The 23,675-nt window shown below is 41.5% G+C and overlaps 1 protein-coding gene across 1 annotated transcript in view; it reads left to right on the top strand.

The window, feature by feature from the left end:
* The window catches only part of LOC122561689 (kelch domain-containing protein 3), a 218,239-nt gene that overhangs the window by 63,166 nt on the left and 131,398 nt on the right, over positions 1-23,675 (top strand). The window contains exons 11-12 of the mRNA XM_043713698.2: positions 6,291-6,376; positions 6,479-6,560. Of these exons, the coding sequence (XP_043569633.2) occupies positions 6,291-6,376; positions 6,479-6,560 (168 nt within the window). The remainder of the gene's footprint in view (positions 1-6,290; positions 6,377-6,478; positions 6,561-23,675) is intronic.

Genomic DNA, 23,675 nt, shown 5'->3' with positions numbered 1-23,675 from the left:
TCAGAGGATGATTTTAAGAAACCATTCTATCCATGGAGCTCATCCAGATAATTCCTCCTCACGTCATCTTTTTCCAAATCATAAATTCATACATTCATACGACTCAGAAAAGGCCCTTCATCCCATCGAATCTGCACCAACATAGCTACCACAAACAGTGCGCTAATCCTAATTTCCTGCACTTTTTCCATATCACTGAATGCTATGATATCTCAAGTGCTCATCCAAATATTCTTTACAAGTTCTAAGTTTCCAGTCTCCACTACCTTCCCAAGCAGTGGATTCTAGATTCCCACCACCCACTGAGTGAAAATGTTTTTTCCCAAATCCCCATTAAATCTCCTGTCTCTTACCCTAAAACTATGTCCTCTCATGATTGATCTCTCAACCAAGGGGAACAGATGCTCTCTATTTACCTTGTCCATATCCCTCATAATCTCAATCATGTCCCCCCCTCACTCTTCTCTCCTCTAAAGAATACAATCCAAACCTATCTACAGGGGAACCTCGATTATCCGAACGAAATGAGCGGGCACTATTTCGTTCAGATAATTGATTATTCGGTTAATCGATAAAATACCTTTCCTCTGGGGCTCGGAGTTTTTAAAGTCTCCTCCCCGTTCAGGAAACTAGCAGCAGCACACAGCATGCGAGACCCTGCCCCCAACATTGACCCCAACCTCTTCCAACAATGCCCCCCACCCCCCAAACCTCGCTTCCCCACCCTATAACCCCAGCCAACCCCGCTCCCCCCCCCCCCCCCCCCCCCCACGAACCCCCCACCCCTTCTCTGGAGCACCCAGACTGGACATCAACAACAAGTCTGCTGCTGCCACTGCAGCTATTGTCTTTGTGGGTTAAGTATCCAAATAACACACATACACACACACAAAACGTTTTGCTGCAACTTTTTGACAGGTTCCACTTTTGCCCCATACAGGACAATGTTGGTCAGATTATCTGGGGAAGGTGGGGGCAGGTTTAGGGTACACCCCTCTGTAGAACTCCAGTGAAAGTGTGTGGGGAGAGAGAGAGAGGGCAGGAGGTCAGTCATTTGGAGCTGGTGCCTGCTTAATCACTGTAAACAAAATACATGATGACTGTTGGAAACACGTCTTTGATGTAATGTTTCTATCGGGACCTCGAGATCTCCTTCGGATTTTCGGATAATTGGTATTCGGATAATCAAGGTTCCCTGTAGTTCTCTTTATAACTCAATTTCTTCATCCCAGGCAACATCCTGGTGAACCTCCTCTGTACACCCTCTACTGTTATCACATCCTTCCTGTAGTGAGGTGACCAGAACTGCACACAGTATCCAGCTGTGGCCTCACTAAATGCTCTATACAACTACTACATTACCTCCTTGCCAATATATTCTGTGTCATGACTGATGAAAGCAAGTATCCCATTTCCTTCTTAACTATCATATTCAAGTGTTCTGCCAACTTCAGTGATCTGTGTATAATTACCCCAAGATCCCTCTGTTCCTCTAAGCTCTTGCCATTCATTAAATATTCACTCATCTTGTTTCTTCTTCTAAGTGCATCACCTAGCACTTACCAGGGTAAAATAACATCTGCCACTGGTCTGCCCATCTGACCAACCTATCTATATCTTCTTTGCTTTAATAACTCAACCAATCTTGGTGTCGTCTGCAAATTTGCTTAAGATCTCCCCCACATTTTCGTCGATATCTTTTATGTATATAACAAACAATAAGATTCTAGTACTGATTCTTGTTGTCACCACTGGCCACCAACCTCTTGACACCCGAACAGCTTTTTATCATAACTCTTTGTGTCCTATTACTAGGCTAGTTTCTGATCCATTTTCCAAGTTTTTACAATTCCATGTGCTTTAACCTTCTCAATAAGTCTCCTATCTGGGATCTTGTCAAAATCTTTGTTAAAATCCAAATAAACTACATCAAAAGAACTTCCCTCATCCATACACTTGATCAAATTTTCAAAAGATTCTAACAAATTCATTAGGCATGATCTCCCTCTGATAAAGCCATGGTGACTGTCACTAATTAACCCATGTCTTTCCAAGTGGGTCTTAATGCATTTCTTAAGAATTTTTTCCAGTGGTTTCCTACCACTGACTGAGACTCACTGGTCTATAATTTCCTGGTTCAGTTCTACCATCTTTCTTGAAAAGTGGCACCACATTAGCCATCCTCCAGTCCTCTGGCACTTCCCCCATGGCCAGAGAAGAATTTAAAAAATGGGTCAGAGTCCCTGCAATTTCCTGTCTTGCCTCCCATAACAACCTGGGATGCAGTTCATTTTAAACCCAACAGAGTCTCCAATACCTCCCCACTTCCTATGACAAACTATCCAAGTTCCTCATTGTCCCATTTCCTGAATTCCATACCTATGTTCTCCTTTTCCAGAGTGAAGACTGAAGAGAAATATTCAGTTAACACCCTTCAAATATCCTGCAGCTTCACACTGAAATTACCCCTTGGTCCCAAATGAGTCCTACTCTTCCCCTGTTTAACACCTTACCTTTGATGTATTTATAAAATATTTTAGGATTCTCCCTAATCCTCTTTGCAAGTCCTTTCTCATGCCAGCGTTTTGCTTTTCTAATTGCTTTCTTCAGTTTCTTCCTACGCTTCCTGTATTCCTCTAGCGCCGTAGCTGAATTGCTCCCTATGGACTTGTTGAAAGACCGTCCTTCTTCCCCATCCAGTCCGGAATTGGCCTCGACATCCAGGGTTTTCTGAACTTATTGCTCCTACATTTCCCTCTAAAGGGTACATGTTAGACCCATATTCTCCCCAGCTCCTTTTTCGATGACCCTACTGCTTTGCTGTAGGCTCCTGACCTCCAAGGATCTGTTCCCAGTCAACTGGCCAGATCCTGCTTTATTTTAATGAAACCTGCCTTCCTCCATTCCAAAGCCATCTTTTGCAGGCTATCTTTTTCCTTGTCCAGAACAAATTTGAACAATGTTGAGTTGTGATTACAATCACTAAAATGCTCCCCCACTGCCACATCAAACAATTGACTGAATCCTTTCCCCAGAACCAGATCCAGCACTGTGCCATTCTTTGTAGCCCCCCTCTACATATTGATACAAAAAACTCCCCTGGATACATTTCAAGAAGTCCACCCCTTCTAGACCCTTAACAGCACGATTATCTCAACTTATGTTGGGAAAGTTGAAATCCCCTGGCATAATTACCAGACTACAAAGCAACCTCGATTATCCCAATGACATGGGCAGGGAGTATTTTGTTCAGATAATTGAATGTTCGGATAATCGAATGCCGGATAACACAGTTTAGCCAAGCGTTGGGAACTTGTGATCTTGTTCAGATATTCTGAAATTCAGATAATCGAAAGCTGGATAATCGAAGTTGCTCTGTATTACTTTTATACACCTCTGTGAACTGTCTAAATAGTTGCTCCTCTATTTCCCACTGATTCTTTGGGAACCTATAATACACTCCCAGTGAAGTGGCTGCCCCTTAACATTCCTAAGTTCTACCCACAAAGTCTCATTTGAGGACCCTTCGAAGATATAATCTCTCCTTATTGCAGTAATTGCAGTAATCCTTAATAATAGTGCTACACCAGTACCCTTTTTACACACTCCTTTGTCTCGGCTAAAGATCCTATGCATCAGAATGTTGAATTGCCAGTCCTGCCCTTCTCTCAACCATGTTTTTGTGATGGCGACAATATCATACCTCTATTTGTCAATCCACACCATTAACTTATCATTTTTACCTATTATACTCCTAGCATTAAAGACCATCCAGCCTTGCCTTAACTCTCGTGACACCGAACATAGCTGAACTCATTGTGACTTGCTTCCTTTGCTGTAGCATGATGTGTCTCTGTTTCAGTGATATTGTGTGTTCTCTCCCCCTGCCAGACTAGTTTAAACTCCTCCCAACAGCACTAGTAAACTTACCTGCTAGTATGTTGGTCCCAATGTGGTTCAAATGCAGACCATCCCATTTGCACATGTCCCACTTCCCCAAAAATTATCCCAGTGATCCAGGAACATAAAATTCTACGTCCTGCACCAACTCTTGAGCCATGTGTTCATCTGTTCTGTTTTCCTATTTCTATATTTGCTACAGCATGTCACCAGAAATAATCCCGAGATTACGACCATTAAGGTCCTGCTTTTTAATCTACTGCCTAGCTCATTGAATTCTTGATGCAAGACCTTATTCATCACTTTGCCCATGTCATTGGTACCAACATGTACCACAACCTCTAACTCATCACCCTCCCCTTTCTGGGTGTCCTGCAGCTGTTCAGTGACATTCCTGACCTTGGCACCAGGGAGGCAACATAGCATCCTGGAATCATGTCTTTGGCCGCAGAAACACCTATCTGTTCCCCTGACTAAAGAATCTCCTATCACTATTGCTCTTCCTTTCTTCTTCCTCCCCCCCACTGTACAGTCAAGCCACTTGTTATGTCAGAAACGTGGCCCTGACTGCAGTCCTCCAAGTAGCAGCACACTCATTAGTTTCCAAAATGGAATACTGGTTAGTGAGTGACATCCCAGGGGACTTCTGCAATATTTGCCTGTTCTTTCTGGACTGTCTGGTGGTCACCCATTCCCTTCTTTCCTCTAGTCCCTTGAGCTGCGGTGTGACCACCTCTCTTCCAAATCCTTCCAAACATTTATTCTTCAGTTATTCAATTCCCGTTTGAGGACAGCTGTTTGGTTTATGTGTACCCTTACTGGCAGTATATTCTAAATCTTAACCATTCATGGTAAAAAGTAAAATTGCTCATGTTGCCTCCAATTCTTTTGCCAATCACTTTAAATTTGTCTTGCCGTCAGTTCTTTCAGCTTTTGGAGAAGTTCCTCATTAATTAATTATTCTATACAACTCTTTCATAATTTTATGTATCTCTGTCAAATTATCCCTATTCAAAATCCTAAAAAGTGATTCTTTCCTCCAGAGTAGTTTTAAGATCCAAGGGCAAAAATGCAGCCCGTGGACAGTCCCTAAGATAAAATCTTATGAAGCTAATTTGTGGAGCCCAGATGGGTGGGCAACATGGCGTACAGAGTGATTTAATTAGTCGGAAAGAGAAAGCTTGATTTCCAGGCAGCATGTGATTAAAGACTTAACAGCAATCCAGGTTTGTTTAATACATTGCATCAGTTGTATGACACTTTGATCTTTTACTATAAATTCTGCATCCTATGATCCTGCCCCACTAGCTACTTGATGAAGGTGCAGTGCTCCGAGAGCTTGTACTTCCAAATAAACCTATTGGACGAGATCCTGGTGTTTTATATTTGAGATGAATCAAGCCTCATGTGGGCCTGAGGTACATTCCTTCTTGTAATATATTGGTGTACATGGATCCTCAATAGCATAAAATGTTTTAAAATTATGTTCTACCTTCAGGATAAAGTAATTAACAAACAAGAATATCTAAATTTATTTCAAGGTGGTATGGACCTGGTGCCTTTGTCTAATTGTGTGAAAGGTCAGCTGTTTTCCCTGTTTTGTCTCTAAGGCACAAGGGAAAGGAGCAGGAGTATGGATTCTTTAATGCAGGCTCAGAGCTGGCAAAATTGGTTCAGTGAAGACTTGGGTAGGGGGCATGGAAGAATAGAAATCGGTTCCAGGAGAGGATAGAGAGTGGGATCATGAAGAATGAGGTGGACTGGGCTTGATGTATTTGTCTCTGGATGTTGACTGGCAGAACCTTGGCTGGCTTTGACTTCACCTGCATCTTTTTGATTATTCACACTGAGATGGCTGTCACACAATGTCCTTTACAAAGCATAGAAGGGAGCACAAATCCAAACCTGAAATTTCCAGAGTGCTAAGTCAAACACTGAACACTTCTGTTAATATTCAACCAAATGAATGCAAGTGTGTCACATTGTTTCTTCCATAATAAATGTAACCATCGATGGATGACAACTATGTGGCATGCCAGTATATTTGTCTCTCTAAGTTAGTCTTGACAAATAACAACGGGCATTCGTGATTAAATTAAAACCAATTAAAGTGAAATATTTACAATTGAAGTTTAATTGTGAAAACCATCCTGCTACATTTGTGCTTTCAGTTCTTAAGTTCAACGACAATGTAATTGAGCAGGAAAGGAGGGGCCGTTTCACAGTCTCCGTAGCTAGAAGGCCCTTTAATCGGGCACATTAGCAAATAACTGGCACATATATAATGGGCTAAATGGCCTCTTGTGCTACAAATTTCTGTTTTTCTACTATCTGAAGTATAATAACCTATTTATATTCATTAGTCAATAAATGGCATTTTGTTATTTTAGTATCATTAACATGGAGCCAATGTGAGGTCAAAGGTGAAGGATCATCTGGCAGGGGTTTCCATACCTTCACACCGCACCATGATAAGGTTGATTTAAACTTTTATTATATTGTTATTGTTGTATTTTCTGCAAATTCAGTTGCTTTGTTAAAATGTTTGAAATGACAGTGACAATATTGTTAAATACAGGACATTTATGTATTTGGTGGATCTTATCACACTCAAGGGGGAAATATAACAACTTTAAATGATGTTGTGAAATTAAGCCTTGGTAAGTACCTTGCTGGCTTTATTTTATCTAATATCTCTTGTAATTGTGATATAAACGCATGTGAAATTATCTTGACAAGAACAAAATTAGACTGAAAACTGTAATGCAGGAAATAAGACTTGTGCAGCTGATTCTGGGCAGTACTACATTGCTTTGACAGAAAAAAATGTTGTTTTGATGTTTTGAACAGCTTGAAGACAGCCTGTTTGTGTAATAGGTCTTGTGCAAGAATCTTTGTTGGATGAGGATAAAAATCACATAACACCAGGTTATAGTCCAACAGGTTTAATTGGAAGCACACTAGCTTTCGGAGTGACGCTCCTTCATCATTGTTGGATGAGAATTACTTCTTTGGTTCCATGTGTAGAAAACTCATGATTTCACATAAACTGCTTCAGAGAAAATGTTTAAATTTAACCAATATTGGTCCATGAAGAGTGGAGTTGGAGGAGTTAGGGAGGAGGAAGGCAAAATATTTATATAGATGCCAAATTGCAAGTTAAACGTGGATGTATCCAGCTATTTATCTTATATTCAGCAACAAGGATGACCCACTGTAAATTCTAACAGATGAGAGACTTAACAGACAATCAAGGTATTTTTCAATGTATAATTTCAGTTACATCACTGTAAACGTTTGCTATAAATTCTGTGTCTTACAATTGTTCTCTCCACAACCACCTGATTAAAGAGCAGTGCTCCAAGATCTAGTGCTTCCAATTAAACCTGTTGGACTATAACCTGGTGTTGTGTGATTTTTAACCACTGTAAATGAGGTCTTGCTTCCTACAAAACTAAATATTTAATAATATTTGATATTAGTGAATGGCCAAAACAAAATACTTTTTACTATTACTGTTTCCTTATTGGATAAGACATGAGCCACCTGTGATTCCCAAAGCTTCAAAGTGTGGTAAATTAAACATTCCATCAGAACATAGTTTAACTATAAATTACATGATAATTAATTTAAAATAGATAAGAAGCCACAAGTGAAAATATCACTGCTTGCTAACTTACAGAAAATCCAACTAATAATTGCTCCTTGTGTATAAAAGGAATAACTAAAAAGCACAATGTTCTGATATTTGAATTGATAATTACATTGATTGTTAGAATTACATTATAGAGTTCCATGAGGCCAGATGAACTGAATTACTATGATACATTGCCCTCGTAAACTAACTGAGCTGAACTATGGTATATTTCTGATTGAGCATAGAGCTATTATTGAACATTTGTGTCATAAGACACAAAGTAATGAGGCCAGTAAGGGGCTTGATGTCCATGACCAAAATTGATGGCACCAATTACATCCATGTCTGTAATTAAAAGGAAATTATGTCCCTGCTTGGCAGCAGGAATCCTGCTCCTGCGGTTTCTGGCTCCATGGGGACATTTCATTGTTGTATTTACTTTGTCAGTATGGGTGGAAGTTAGGAACAGCAAGGGAGTAGCCACCTCATTGGGGGTTTTCTACAGACCCCCTAATAGTAGTAGAGAGATTGAAGAACTGATAAGCCAGCAGATTTTGGAAAAATGCATATGTAACAGGGTTGTTGTTATGGATGACTTCAACTTTCCCAATATTGACTGGAACCTCCTTAGTGCAGATGGTTTGGATGGAGCCATTTTTGTTAGGTGTGTTCAGAAGATTTTCCTTATTCAGGCCGACACCGTTTGGATTTGGTGCTTGGCAATGAGCCAGGACAGGTGTCAGATTTTGGTGGGAGATCAGATTAGATTAGATTAGATTCCCTACAGTGCGGAAACAGGCCTTTTGGCCCAACAAGTCCCTTCAAAGAGTAACCCACCCAGACCCATTCACCTACTCCCTACTAATGCACCTATCACTATGGGCTATTTAGCATGGCCAATTCACCTGACCCGCACATCTTTGGACTGTGGGAGGAAACTGGAGCACCCGGAGGAAACCCACGCAGACACAGGGAAAATGTGCAAACTCCACGGAGTCAGTCGCCTGAGGCTGGAATCGAACCCGGGTCCCTGGTGCTGCGAGGCAGCAGTGCTAACCACTGAGCCACTGTGGTGACAGTGACCACAACTGCCTCACATTTACCATAGCCTTGAAGAGGGAAAGGAACAGTCACCAAGGGAAGATATTTAATTGTGGAAAAGGAAATTATGACGCTATCAGACAGGAGTTGGGAAGTACAGACTGGGAGCAATTGTTCCACAGAAAGGGCACAGCAAACATGTGGAGACTGTTGAAGGAGCAGTTGTTGCGAGTGATGCACAAATTTGTTCCTCTGAGACAGGTAAGCAGGGGTAAGATTAAGGAGCTTGGATGACAAGAACAGTGGAGCTTCTCATCAAAAGGAAGAACGCAGCTTATGTAAGGGGGAGGAAGCAAGGATCTAGCACAACTTTAGAGGATTACAGGCTTACTAGAAAGGAGCTCAGAAATAGACTGAGGAGAGCCGGTGGGGGGGGCACGAGAAAGGCTTGGCAGGAAGGATTAGGGAGAACCCAAAGGCATTTTACTCATACATGATAAATAATAGACTGATCAGGGAGAAGGTCGAGCCAATCAGGAATAGCGTAGGGAACTTGTGTGTGGAGTCTGAGCAGATAGGGGAAGCCCTAAATGAGTTATTTGCCTCATTTTTCACTCAGAAAAGGGATCTTGTTGTGAATGAAAACTTTGAGGAGCTGGGACATGGGCTTGAACAGATCAAGATTGATGAAGTTGATGTGTTGGAAATTTTGGTGAACATTAAGATTGATAGGTCCTCAGGGCCAGACCAGGTTTATCCTTGGCTGCTCCTGGAAGTGAGAAAGGAGGTTGCTAAGCCGCTGGTGAAGATCTTTGCTTCCTCACTCTCCACAGGAGTCATACCAGAGGATTGGAAAGAAGCGAATATTGTTCCTCTTTTCAGGAAAGGTAATAGGGAAATCCCTGGCAATTACAGACCAGTCAGTCTTACGTCTGTGGTCAGCAAGGTTTTGGAAAGAATGCTGAGGGATATGGTTTATGGAAAAGCATAGCATGATTAAAGGCAGTCAGCAAGTCTTTGTGAGGGGCAGGTCATGCCTAACTAATCTTATTGAGTTCTTCTCCTTCGAGAAGGAGACAAGAACAGGTCGACAAAGGTTGAGCAGTAGATGTGGACTTCAGCAAGGCATTTGATAAGGTTCCCCGTGGTAGGCTCATTCATAAAGTCAGGAGGTATGGGATACAGGGAGATTTGGCTATCTGGATTCAGAATTGGGCGGCTGACAGAAAGCGTTTGTAGATGGAAAATATTCTGCCTGGAGGTCAAGGTTGAGTGGTGTCCCGCAGGGCTCTGTCCTTGGGCTTTGTAGTTTTTATAATTCACTTGGATGAGGAGATTGAGGGGTGGGTTAGTAAATTTGCAGACGACACAAAGGTTGCAGGTGTTGTTGATGGTATTGAGGGCTATTACAGGTGCAGCATGACAGACAGGATGCAAAGCTGGGCTGAGAAATGGCAGATGGAGTTCAACCTGTATAAATGCGAACTGATGCATTTTGGAAGATTGAACTTGAATGCTGAATATAGGATTAAAAACAGGATTCTTGGCAGTGTTCAAGTATATAGATCCCTCAAAGTTGTCACCCAAGTGGATAGGGTTGTTCAGAAAGCATATGGTGTTTTGGCTTTCATTAACAGGGGGATTGAGTTTAAGAGCTGTGAGGTTTTGCTACAGCTCTGCAGGTCCCTCGTGAGACCACACTTGGAATATTGTGTCCAGTTCTAGTCGCACTACTATAGGAAAAATACAGAGGCTTTGGACAGGATGCAAATAAGGTTTACCAGGATGCTGCCTGGACTGGAGGGCTTGTCTAATGAAGAGCGGTTGAATAAGCTTGGACTTTTCTCTGAAGAGAAGGAGGAAGAGAGGTGACCTCATTGAGGTATACAATGGAATGAGAGGCCTGGATAGAGTCAATAGCCAGAGACTTTTCCCCGGGGCAGGATTGACAGGGACGAGGGGTCATAGTTTTAAGATATTAGGAGGAAGTATAGAGGAGACGTCAGAGGTAAGTTTTTTATGCAGAGAATTGTGAATGCATGGACTGCGTTGGCAGCGGTGGTGGTGGAAGCAGAGTCATTAGAGACATTTAAGTGCCTGCTGGACATGCACATGGACAGCAATGAATTGAGAGGTGCGTAGGTAAGGTTATTTTATTTTACATTAGGATTAATCCTCAGCACATCGTAGGCTGAACGGCCTGTTCTGTGCTGTACTCTTCTATGTTCTATGCTCTATGTTCTATTTCTGCCTTTAGACAGTGCCAATGAAGAGACGGCTGCTGCTTATAATACCATAACAATAATGATGAATGTTGGAAATTTGAAAAAAAAACATAAATAGCTGTAGAAACTCAGCAGAATCTGTGGAGGGAAAGAAGTGTTAACATTTTGGGTCCCGTGATCCTTCTTCAGAAACTATTTGTTTCTATTTAGTATTTTATTCTCCACAACCACCTGATGAAGGAGCAGCGCTCTGAAAGCTAGTGCTTCCAGATAAACCTGTTGGACTATAACCTGGTGTTGTGTGATTTTTAACTTTGTACACCCCAGTCCAACACTGGCATCTCCAAATCTTCACTAGAATGCATCATGAAATCTCTGGATAAAGTGACAGTGGGATCATGGTGACGGGTAAACGTTCACCCGAGAGTGGACGAGAAAGTGAAAGGAAAGGAAAAGAGTTGGATCTCAGAGGTCACCACTTTACTTGATGTCAGGTCTTTTAATTGAGCACTGGTTGCCTTAATTTGAATAAGGCACCTACTTAGGTTTGCTTGTTGATCCCCCTGTATGGTAAATATCCACCCATCACTGAGTTAGTGCAAGCTTTGGCAAGATGAAGGCTTTAAAGAATCTAAGAATCTCAATTGACTCCTCGATAAGATAGGAGGTAAAAACAATGACTGCAGATGCTGGAAACCAGATTCTGGATCAGTGGTGCTGGAAGAGCACAGCAGTTCAGGCAGCATCCGAGGACAGGCCTCAGGATTTTGCCTGTCCTCGGATGCTGCCTGAACTGCTGTGCTCTTCCAGCACCACTGATCCTGGATAAGATAGCTGGCCACAAGTTGAGGAGGAGTCATGATCCTTAGCCCTGTCACAAAGCTAGTCCCTTTTTACCTAAAGCTTTTCTCAAGGATACTGTGTCCTTGATTTTTTTCAGAGGGGTCATAAAACATTCTTGGCCCTTGGCTGGGTTTGGTACAGAGATAAAAACGTACAAAGAGGCCTTTTTGTTTATATGTAAACAGATGAGACTTTAGGCCAAAGCTTTTATGTTTTTAGAAGTAAATTGTATAAGTCAAGGAGGAATGGCCAGCTCTTGAGCTGAGCAGTTCAGTCTGGAACTGGTTAGGGAGTTCAGCTGTGGGCTGTGTGAAGAAAGGCTGGCTTTCTGCCCTTCTAACTTCGACCTGTAAGCCTTTGTTTCATTTTTTACTGTGCTTAAGGGCTTTGCTAATGGGACTATTGTGTATATTCGGAACAGCATAATTGTGTCTAGTTTGGATAGACTTCATTCTTTAGGGTTTCTTTATTCTGTTCCTTGTGTTCATTGTGTAATTTTGTGAATAAATTTATTATCTGTTTAAAACCTGGTAGTCAACCTAACTAACTTACTCCGGATAATTTTCACTGTATACTTACTGAAACAAATTGCAATGTTATGATCTGGGCTGCCTGCTTAAGAATGTTTTGAGTGGTCTGGCCTAGTTCATAACAGCCCACACTCTCCTGATTGATCACACACTCCCCACCAATGAACTAAGCATCTGCCAGAGATGTCAATTTTAATTCTAGGAATGAGATGAAAAAAAAAAGTACTATTTGTGTCTTTTGAAAAAGTCTTGTTTATATAATAAATCACGAATTTTGGTATTTATTAATGAAACCAATTAATCTTTTTATTCTAAGTCTAGTGTAGAGAGAGTATGTGATTGTCCATATGGCTATATCAGTAACTGGTTAAACATTTAAATTTATGTGGTGACCAGTAGAGTCATGGTACCAGAGATGGGCAATGTACTTCACCACCCCTTAAATAGGAGGCCTGTAGAATAACCCAACTGGAAGGATGTGATTGGACGTAGGGTAATAATAATTGAAAAGGATAATTGGAATGACACCATGTTTTTGTGTACTAAAGTAAAGTTTATAAAATTGAAATGGTTTTTGTCAGCTGGTGTGGGTTTCTGAGAAGGAGACTTTATCTCTGACTGATTTGCAGAAGCTAACCAAGATTAGGCAAATTGTTTTGGCAGAGTAGTTAGGGTTAGAAGTAAGGAATCAGAAAGCAAATGGAGAATCATAGTCATAGAGTTGCACATTTCAGAAATGGATATTTTGATCCAACTTATCCATGCCATTCACATATTGTAATTTAGTCTAGTCCTGTTTGCTGGCATTTGGGCCATATCTCTTTAAACCCTTCCTATTCATGAACCTATCTAGATGCCTTTAAAATGTAATTGAACCGGCCTCCACATCACTTCCTCTTGCAGCTCATTCCATACATGCACCACCCTTTGTGCAAAAATGTTGCCTCTCAGGTCTCTTTTAAATCTTTCCCTCTCAGCTAGTTTTGGACTCCCCTACACTGAGAAAAAGACCTGGGCTATTCATTCTATCCATGCCTCATGATTTTATGAACTTCTATAAGATCATCCCTCAGCATCCAACAGCCTAGAGAAAATAGCCCCAGTCTATTCAGCCTCTCCCTGTTGCTCAAACCGTCCAACCCTGGCAACATCCTTATAAATCTTTTCTGAACCCTTCTAAGTTTCACAACATCATTCCTATAGCAGGGAGACCAGAATTGAACTCAGTATTCCAAAAGTGGCCTCACCAGTGTCCCGGAACATAACATTCCAACTTCTATATTCAATGTACTGACCAATGAAGATAAGCATATTAAATGCTTCTGCACTACCCTTTCTACCTGCAATTCTACTTTCAAGGAGCAACAAACTTGCAACCAATGTCTCTTTGTTCAGCAACAGTCCCTAGGACCTGACCATTAAGTGTATAAGTCCTACTCTCATTTGCCTTATTAAAATGCAGTACCTCACATTTATCTAAATGAAACTCCATCTGTTAATCCTCAGCCCGTTGGCCCATCTGATGAAGGTCTCGATGTACTCTGAGGTAACCTTCTTGACTGCCCATTACACCATCAATTTTGATGTCATCTGCAAACTTATTAACCATTCCTACTATATTGACATCCAAATCATTTATATGAATGACAAAAAGCAGTGGGTCCAGCACTGATTCTTACAGTAAACTGCTAGTCACAGGTCTCCAGTCTGAAATACAACCTCCATCACAACCCTTTGTCTCCTACCTTAAAGCCAATTTTGGATCCAAGTGGCTAAGTCTCCCTGGTTTCCATGTGATCTAACCTTACTAACCAGTTTTCCATATAGAACCTCGTCAAATGCCTTGATGAAGTCCATGTAGAAAACAAAAACTGATCTGCCTTCATCCGGACATCTTTGTCACTTCTTCAAAAATCTCAATCAAGTTAGTGAGACATAATTTCTCATGCATAAAGTCATGTTGACTATCCCTAACAAAAACAGAAAAAAATTGAGTCGAGACTTCTCCCCTTGTCCAATCTCTTCCAATTTATATCTGCTTATCGCTTAACGTCAGTTTCAGAATTTCCAGTTGGCAGGCTGTAGCTGCTTCCTCTTTGTCATGGAAGTGCAATCCCTTTACAAGTCTATCCCAGATCAGGGTGTTTCAGGGCTCTCCATGTCTTCTTGGAATAAAATGAGCCGAAACATCCCCACCCACCACCAGCCTCCTCCACCTGGTCAAGCTCATCCTCACCTTCTGTTTGGATGAGGAGACACTCCACTCATGAGCATCCCAGGTGTCCACCTGTTTTGAACAATGTGCTTTTCCTCTCTCTGTCATCCAGACAGCCCTCCACCACACCACCTCCATTCCCAGTTTCATTGCTCTAAACACCCCCTCCCAACGCAATAAAGACAGAGTTGTCCCTTGTCCTTACCTACCACCCCACAAGTCTCTGCATCCAACGCATCATGCTTAAACACTTCCGCCAACTCCAAGTGGACCCCAGAACCAAGAATATCTTCCCCTCCATACCCTTCTCTGTCTTCCACAAGGACCATTCCCTTCGACAATCCTTGGTTTGCACCACTCTCCCCATTGACACCTCCCCCCACCCCCACAAACTCCCAGATACCTTCTCCTGCAACCAGAAAAGATGCAAAACCTGCCAGTACGCCACTCCCCTCATCTCCATCCAGGGTCCCAAACATTCCTTCCAGGTGAGACAGAGGTTCACCTGCCTTTCTTCCAACCTAGTTTACTGCATCAGGTGCTCCCGATATGCTCTTCTCTACATCGGGGAGACCGAACGTAAACTTAGTGAGCAGTTCACCAAGCATAACAGTCGGGCCCACAGGGGCCAACCGGACCTCCCTGTCACCGCCCATTTCAATTCCCCTAACCACTCCCTTTCCGACACGACCATCCTTGGCCTCCTCCATTGCTAAAATGATCCACAGCGCAAATTGACGAAACAATACCTCATCTTCTGCCTGGGCAGCCGACAGCCCAGAGGACTCAACATTGAGTTCTCCAATTTCAAATAATCTCCCTTTCCATTCCTGACTCCATTTCCTGCTCCTCCCATCCCTTCCACTGCTCCCTGCCACTAACAGGATTTATTCCTCCCATTGACCAATGCATTCATACCCTCTACCTATCTTCACCTATCCCCACTTCACCACCCTGCCCCAGCCACCCCCTTTATCTGCAGTTCCCCTACACCTGCCCCCGGTCCTGAAGGAGGGTTACACCCGAAATGTCAATTTCTCCACCTCCTGATGCTGCCTGGCTTGCTGTGTTCTTCCAGCCTCCTGCTTGTCTATTCTAGACCAGGTAGGATGGCAGCTTCACTCCCTAAAGGACATTAGTGAATCAGATGGATTTTTCCTGACAATCAACATGTTCGGCATTCGACTCTTAACTCCAGATTTATTTTCCTTTTTAATTGAATTCAAATTCCACCGTCTGCTGCGGTGGTATCAAACCCAAGTCCCCAGAGCGTTATCTGGGTCACTAGATTAATAGTCCAGTGATAATATCACTAGACCATCACCTCCCCTTAACCACCACTGATGTCAGGCTTACTGGTGTATAGTTCTCTGCCTTTTCCTTGCCACCTATCTTAAATAATAGCACCACATCAGCTACCCTTCAGTTTTCCAGCAGCTCACCCATTGTTGTTGATGATGCAAGTATCTCTGAAAGGGGCCTGGGGATTTATCCACCTTTATACATTTTAAGATGTCCAGCACCTCCTCCTTGTAATAAGGACACTTTTGAAGATATCACTTTTCATTTCTCCAAGATCTCCAGCTTCCATATGCACCTCTACAATAAATACTGATGCAAAATACTCATTTAGTATCTCATCCATCTTTTACACATATAGTCGGCCTTGTCGACCTTTAAGGGGCCCTATTCTCTTCCTAGTTACTCTTTTGCCCTTAAAATATTTGTAGAATCTCTTTAGATTCTCCTTAACCTTATTTGCCAAAGCTATCTCATGTCCCCTTTTTGCCCTCCTGATTTTCCTCTTGAGCATACTCCTAATGCCCTTATACTCCTCAAGGGAGTCACTCGATCCCAGTTGTCTATACCTGATATATGCCTCCTTCTTTTTCTTGCCCAGAGCCTAAATTTCTCTCATCATCCAGCATTCCTTACACCTACCAGCCTTGCCCATTACATGAACGGGAACATACTGCCTTTGGACTCTATTATCTTATTTTTGAAGGCCTCCCAGTGTCCAACTGTCCTGATAGGTCTTTCTATCTCCTTGTCATCTTCCTGTAAGAGCACAGCACCGACACCCACATCACTTGCATTGATAGCCACCTTGAATGGCTTGGTGTAATTAGGTATGGCTAACATGGGGCAGTGGTTAACACAGCTTTACACAGTCAAATGCCTTCTGACAGTCCGCTGTCCACTGAAACTTCTTGCCTTTCTTTAGCAATTCAGTAAGTAGAGCAGCCACATTGCTACAATTTGGTATGAATTTTCGATAAAATCCACTCATTCCCAGGAACTGCAGCGATGCTTTCTTTGTCAATGGTCAAACTCCCCAATTACCTTTGTCAAACTCCCCAATTACCTTTGTTTTTACATTTCGTGGGGCCATTTGTCTATGTCCAATAACATGGCCCAGGAAGGTGCCTTGGGCTTTGGCAAACTCTTCGCCAGGTTTATCACTAAGCCTGCTTTTCAAAATTGATCGAATAACTCTGATAAATGTTGTAAATGTTCTTTCCAAGTGTGACTAAAAACCACCAGATCATTGATATATGTACGACACAGTTAGGTAATCCAGCAATGACCTTATTAGTTAGTCTTGGAAATGTGGCTGGTACATTTTTCATGCCAAAAGCCAAAATTGCCTTTGCTCTTTCTGCCAGTATCCTCTGAGCAAATCCAACCTAGCAATATAAGTTGCTTGACCCACCTTCTCAACACAGTCTTCCAAAAGCAGAATCAGATATGCATCAGTCTTTGTAAATACATTGACTTTGTGACAGTCCACACATAACTGTTGGGTACCATCTGGTTTTAGCACCATTACTATGGGTGAGCTTCAGTCACTGTAACTCACTTCAGTTATGTCATCTTGGAGTATGCATTCAATCTCCTTTTGATCCTGTGCCAACTTTAGAGGGTTATGCATATAAAGATGTTGTTTAATCAGAACAGCATCTCCTATATCTACATGCATAATGAGGCTAATACTTCCCAGCTTATTTCCACTTATCTCCTCATGTGATGGTAATAACACTTTCAGGTCATTTCAATTTTCCTCTGGAAGGTAATTTATCCCGATTTTTGACAACCTCCTTATTGTCCAATTTAATTTGAGGAATGTCCAATTTAATTTGAGGAATGTCCAATTCAGATTCCTCTGAATTTGGTTCTTCCCTCTGTGTTGTAATCAATAACACATTCTCCTCTTGCTTTCCTTCTCTGTCAAATACCTTTTGAGCATGTTCACATGATACACTGTGAGATTTCTTTCTGTCTGGAGTCCCTATCAAGTAGTTCACCTCACTCAATGTCCTTTTGATTTGATAAGGTCCACTAAATCTTGCTTTTAAAGGTTTACCTAACACTGGAAGTAGTGCCAATACTTTATCTTGTTGTTCCTGAATACGTTGTGTAGGTGTTTTACCTCGGCTTCTTGTCATTCCTGGGTGCTGCAGTGCATTATGGCTTATTTAAATAATTACAGAAAAAGAACCAGAAGTGATAACACCAACCAAAACAGACCAAGACACATAAATAGAAAGTGGGACAGAACATTTGCGCTTCATCGGAGGCTCACTGATGATGTTACCTAACATGGTGACAAAACATCTGAGAACAGATCTACCAGCTCAGTGAGCAAACTTACAACCTGATAGTCTTTAATGTCTGATGCCACCTTTCTATCGTTCCCTGCAATTCTGGATGCTATGCAGTAGGTTTGGATTGTTTTATTCCCAAGCTATCCATAACCTCCTTGAATAATTTTGATGTGAAGTTTGACCCTTGATCTGATTGTATCTCTGTAGGTAATCCGTAATAGTGAAAAATTTGGGTAATTCCTCTATGATCCTTTTAGCTGTGATATTGTGTAATGGAACGGCCTCTGTAAATCTAGTCAACATAGCCATTATTGTTATCACATACTGATTCCCACTTTTTGTTTGTGGTTGGGCACCTACGCAATCAATTAAGACTCTTGTAAACGGTTCCTTAAATGCAGAAATAGGTATTAAAGGTGCGGGTTTTATTACTGCCTATGGTTTTCAAATTACCTGACATGCACAATACATCTGGCAAAATTCAATTACATTCTTGTGCAGTCCAGGCCAGTAAAAATGTCTTTGTATGTAGCATATTTTCCTCACTCCTAAATGACCCCATAGAGGTAGCTTATGTGCCACACGCAACACCTTTATATAACCCACTGGCTATACGATTTGATGAACATCTGCCCATTTCTCATCTGCCTGAATATGTGATGATCTCCATTTCCTCATTAAGACATCACTTTTAAGGTAATAACATTCAGGGATACATTCAAAATCTTTTTCTGAGTGTACCTTTTGATACAATTGCTTTAAATTTTCATCTTTCTGCTGTAACTCAGTTAATTTATCTGATCTAAAGATATCTGCTGTGCCATCTATCTGCCCCCAGTTTGTATCAACCATTTGATCAAATAGGGTCTGCTAATTCCACTTCAACTTTCCTGTCTGTACTCTTTGACCTCTCTATTTCAACTGGTGACTTTGTGACCTCATTACCACACAGTTTGTAAACATTCCAGGATATGTGTCCTGCAAACATTCAGTTGCCTGAGTTTCCACTGGATCTTCAACCACAGTAGGCAACACAACTACCTGTGAACCAGCTATATCATTAGCAAGGACAAATTGTACTCCTGGAGCTGAGAGTTTGTCCAGTACTCCTACCACAACTTCCCCACTCTTCACTGGACACTCTAACCTCACTGTACATAATTCAGTGCTTCTTGTCTCACTGTGAATTCCCATTACTATTACCTTTTCTGGCAATAGTCCTTCTGAAGTACATATCTCAGCTTTCAGCATCACAGATTGAGAGGATCCTGTGTCTCTTAATATTGTAACCTCTTTACCTGCTGCTTCAGGCCTATGCGAATGAACTTTACCTTCACAGGCTTGTGGTTTAAGAAGATATGGCACTTCCTCCTTACCCAACCTCCGTCTAGCTTGTACATTCTGGTGCAGCTTTCTAGCCACCACTGTGCTGTTACCACTCCAACAAAATTTACTAGCTTATCCTGTTTTCCTACATCTGGCTTCCCAGTGCTTTTCCAAACCCACCAATACTGTGATTTCATGTGGCCTACTTTATTGCAGTGAAAACACCAGAGCTTTTTAACTTCTGTCCCCTTCAAGTGTTTCCTTCTTGTCCTGTGGTAAGTTATAAGTTCTATTGTCAAATGTCAAATTGGCACCATAACTATTTGATTATCTGAAACTTGCCTTAATGATTTGAATAATCCGAAGGAAATGCTAAATGACTCTCCTCTGATTTAAACTCAGCAAAAATAAAACACCGTGTTAGATAGCACAATCAATTCAAACAAAATTGAGGCAGAGGTAGTTCTGGAATGCCAGTATATTAAAAAGGAGGTGCTGATGAGAAAACAGAGACTTCCTCACACACTTGCTATTGCAAAGTGGATGCAGTTCAACAGATAATGGTGTTGCTCGAATATCATCAGCTGATATTAAGCATGGCCCCATGAAATTCCAATGGTGGGACATGTGGAATCCAGAAGACATAAATACAGAAGAAAATCTGGGAGAAGCTTCCACCAAACTCCATGCAAGCAGTCCCTACAGACACCACCCAACGCCTCCATAATGATATCAGTAACATTCTTAATGTTGAAGCTCTTCCAAAATTGAAGAACACTGTCCATATTATCAAGGTAAAAACAATGACTGCAGATGCTGGAAACCAGATTCTGGATTAGTGGTGCTGGAAGAGCACAGCAGTTCAGGCAGCATTCCAGGAGCCCTTCCTCAGGAATAAAGGCAGAGAGCCTGAAGCGTGGAGAGATAAGCGAGAGGAGGGTGGGAGTGGGGAGAAAGTAGCATAGAGTACAATAGGTGAGTGGGGGGGGGGGGGGATGAAGGTGATAGATCGGGGGCGGGGGGAGGGTGGAGTGGATAGGTGGAAAAGAAGATAGGCAGATAGGACAAGTCATGGGGACAGTGCTGAGCTGGAGTACAATCTGGAGTACCCAGAGAGTGGTGGGGGCATGGAATGCGCTGCCTGTGGGAGTGGCAGAGTCAGAATCATCGGTGACCTTTAAGCGGCAATTGGATAGGTACATGGATGGGTGCTTAAGCTAGGACAAATGTTCGGCACAACATCGTGGGCCGAAGGGCCTGTTCTGTGCTGTATTGTTCTATGTTCTATGGAAGTTTGAAACTAGGGTGAGGTGGGGGAAGGGGAAATGAAGAAACTGTTGAACTTCACATTGATGCCCTGGGGTTGAAGTGTAACTAGGTGAAAACAATGACCTTATTATCCAGTCAGTAGTTGCAATCAACTTCCTGAATGTGCGCTTTAAATCATAAGCTTTAAAAGCTGCTATTGCATCCTGGTCCATGGGTTGAATGAAAGATGTTGTATTCAGAGTTAGAAATACCAGAAATGTTTTCAGAAAGCTCACCAATGGTGGGAGGATGGCTTGGTGAATTGTCCAGATTGAGGAGAATCTTGAAATACAAATCTTTTCTCCTGCAATAATTTTTTAAAAATCCTCAACGAGATCAACAATAACGTCCATATAATAGCCAATGGGAGTTCATATTTTAAAAAAATCCCAATTCACCAATTGCGTTACAGCCAAATAGCATCAACAAAATGCACATTATAGGAGAATGGCCTGTGCAGTGGGTAATAAATCTACAGCTAATTGATCAAAGGAATTCAATCTTAATCTCAAACATATAGAGGGGAAATCAACTAATGGTTATGAAATGAGACATGAAGTAAATTCGGAGAGTAACAGTAGGAAATAGTGTCAGACTCTAATGCACGTCAAGTACAAGAACTATCAGGACAAGTTGTGACTGATTTGCTATGTAGCGCCATCTAGTGATGGATATTTGCAGGTACATGCAGATTTCTGACAAAATATAAAAGTCATTTTGAAACATTGCATTGCTGAATAGTGGGCCCAAATAATGAATATTTAACCTAAATACAAATATAATATTTTATATGTAGATTTATAACATGATTTTGTGCAACCAAAAACTTATGTTTATCATGATGAATAAAGCATCAGAATTCTTTCAAAATAATTGTTAACACTGAGGATACTACTTGCATTATTCACTGCTGGCATTGGTCAATTTTATAAATAGGACAATTAATTATTGCACTTTCAATTAATGAAAATAATAAGTTAAATGATTCCCATTTTCATTTAACTTTGTGTTTTGCTGACAATAATACATTTTTGATGTTATGAAGTGTTTGGGGGCATGCATTTAAGGTGAGGGAGGAAAGTTCAAAGGAGGTATGAGGGGCAAGATTTTTACACATAGAGTGGTGGGAGTCTGGGACATGCTGTTGGGGTGGTAGTGGAGATAGATATGATCGGGGCATTTAAGGGACTTTCAGACAAGTGCATGAATATGCAAGGATCTGGACCAAGGGCAGGCAGAAGGGATTAGTTTAAGTTGGTGTCATGTGTTAGCACAACGTTATGAGCCAAAGGGCCCATTCCTCTGCTGTACTGTTCTATGTTGTATGTTAGTTGTTATTGAGCTTGTTTAGTTTTGAAACCAGTAACTGCACATTACAGTGTGTGCACAAAAAATAACTAAGATATTTTAGAGCATATTTAGAAACAGGTTAGATCTCACCAACTTATGCAAATATAGGAAAGGACTGTAAACTGGATGTGGGTTTGCTTGCTGAGCTGGAAGGTTCATTTCCACAAGTTTCGTTACCCTACGAGGTAACATCTTCAGTGGGCCTCAGTCTTTGTTTGGCTTGTCCTAGGATGGATGTGTTCAGACACAGTCAGCCAATTTCTCAGCAACAAACCCAAACAAGCAGACAAAACACATCCAGAAACTCCAGCCACTCTCCCCTACATCAAAGACATCTTGGAAATGACTGCCAGACTACTCAGACCTCTTGGCATCATGGTAGCCCACAAACCCACCAACACACTAAAACAGCAGCTAATGAACTTGAAAGACCCTATACATACAACGAGCAAAACTAATGTAATTTACAAAATACCGTGCAAGGACTGTAACAAATACTACATTGGACAAACAGGCAGAAAACTAGCCACCAGGATACATGAACAACAATTCACCACAAAAAGACATGACCCTGTCTCACTAGTACAGATAAGGAAGGACACCACTTCGACTGGGACAACAAATCCATCCTAGGACAAGCCAAACAAAGACACGCATGAGAATTCTAGAAGCATGGCATTCCAACCAGAACTCTACCAACAAACACATTGAGTTAGACCATCTACCACCCCCTGAGAAAAGGAACAGGAAGTGACTTCACCACAGGGAATAACATCATCACAGGAAATGAAATCACCAACCCAAAGAAACCCAAACATATAAATAGAAAGCAGGAATTTTCAGCATTGCTTCGCCTGAGGCCCACTGAAGATGTTACCTAGTAGGGTAACAAAACATCTGGAAATGAACCTTCCAGCTCAGTGAGCAAACCTACATCCAAAACCCCAACCTGAGCTACAAATCTTCTCAAAACTCATTAGGACTCGCTAAACTATCAAAGAGCTGCTAATAAGCAGGTTGACAGTATTTTTTTACATATTTATCACAAGTTGTACTTGTCAAAACATTATAGGTCATTTTCACATAGTGCTGAATATTGTCAAGCTCATCATTAATGATTCAAGTAACCATTTGAGAATATAGCAGCCAAACCTTAGTGACTGGGTTGTATATTATTATATAAACGTGAATAGTGCTTTTGTATAACAAATAATATTTTCTTGAACAGCATGTAATGGAACCAGTGAGGGAGCAAGCTATCCAGATCTGGCCCTATGTAATGAGTGAGGAATAATTAATGACCTCAAAGAAGGAATCCCCTTGGAAGGAGCAATCACTGCATGGTTGAATTTAGAATACAGATGGAGAATGTGAAGATAAAATGCAATACCAGGGTCCTTAAAAAAGGGAGACAACAATTGTTTGAGGGAGAACTTGGCTAAAGTAGACTGAAAACAAAGACTTTCTGGTGGGACAGTTGACGAGCAGTGGAGGACTTTCAAAGCAATTTTTCAAAGTGCTCAGCAGAAGTATATTCCAGTGAAAAGAAAGGACTGTAAGAAAAGGGGTAATCTGCCATGGGCGTCTAAGGAAATAAGGGAGGCTATCAAATTGAAAGAGAAGGCATACAAAGTGGCCAAGATCAGCAGGAAACTAAAATATTGGGAAAACTTTAAAGATCAACAGAAAGCCACA

The sequence above is a fragment of the Chiloscyllium plagiosum genome, unplaced genomic scaffold (genome assembly GCF_037043375.1).
Source record: "Chiloscyllium plagiosum isolate Xiang-an unplaced genomic scaffold, Cpla_swu_hap1 HiC_scaffold_2, whole genome shotgun sequence".
NCBI classification, from domain to species: Eukaryota; Metazoa; Chordata; class Chondrichthyes; order Orectolobiformes; family Hemiscylliidae; genus Chiloscyllium; species Chiloscyllium plagiosum.
Note: the sequence above shows the minus strand (reverse complement) of the source record. Positions and strands in the feature narration are given on the sequence as shown.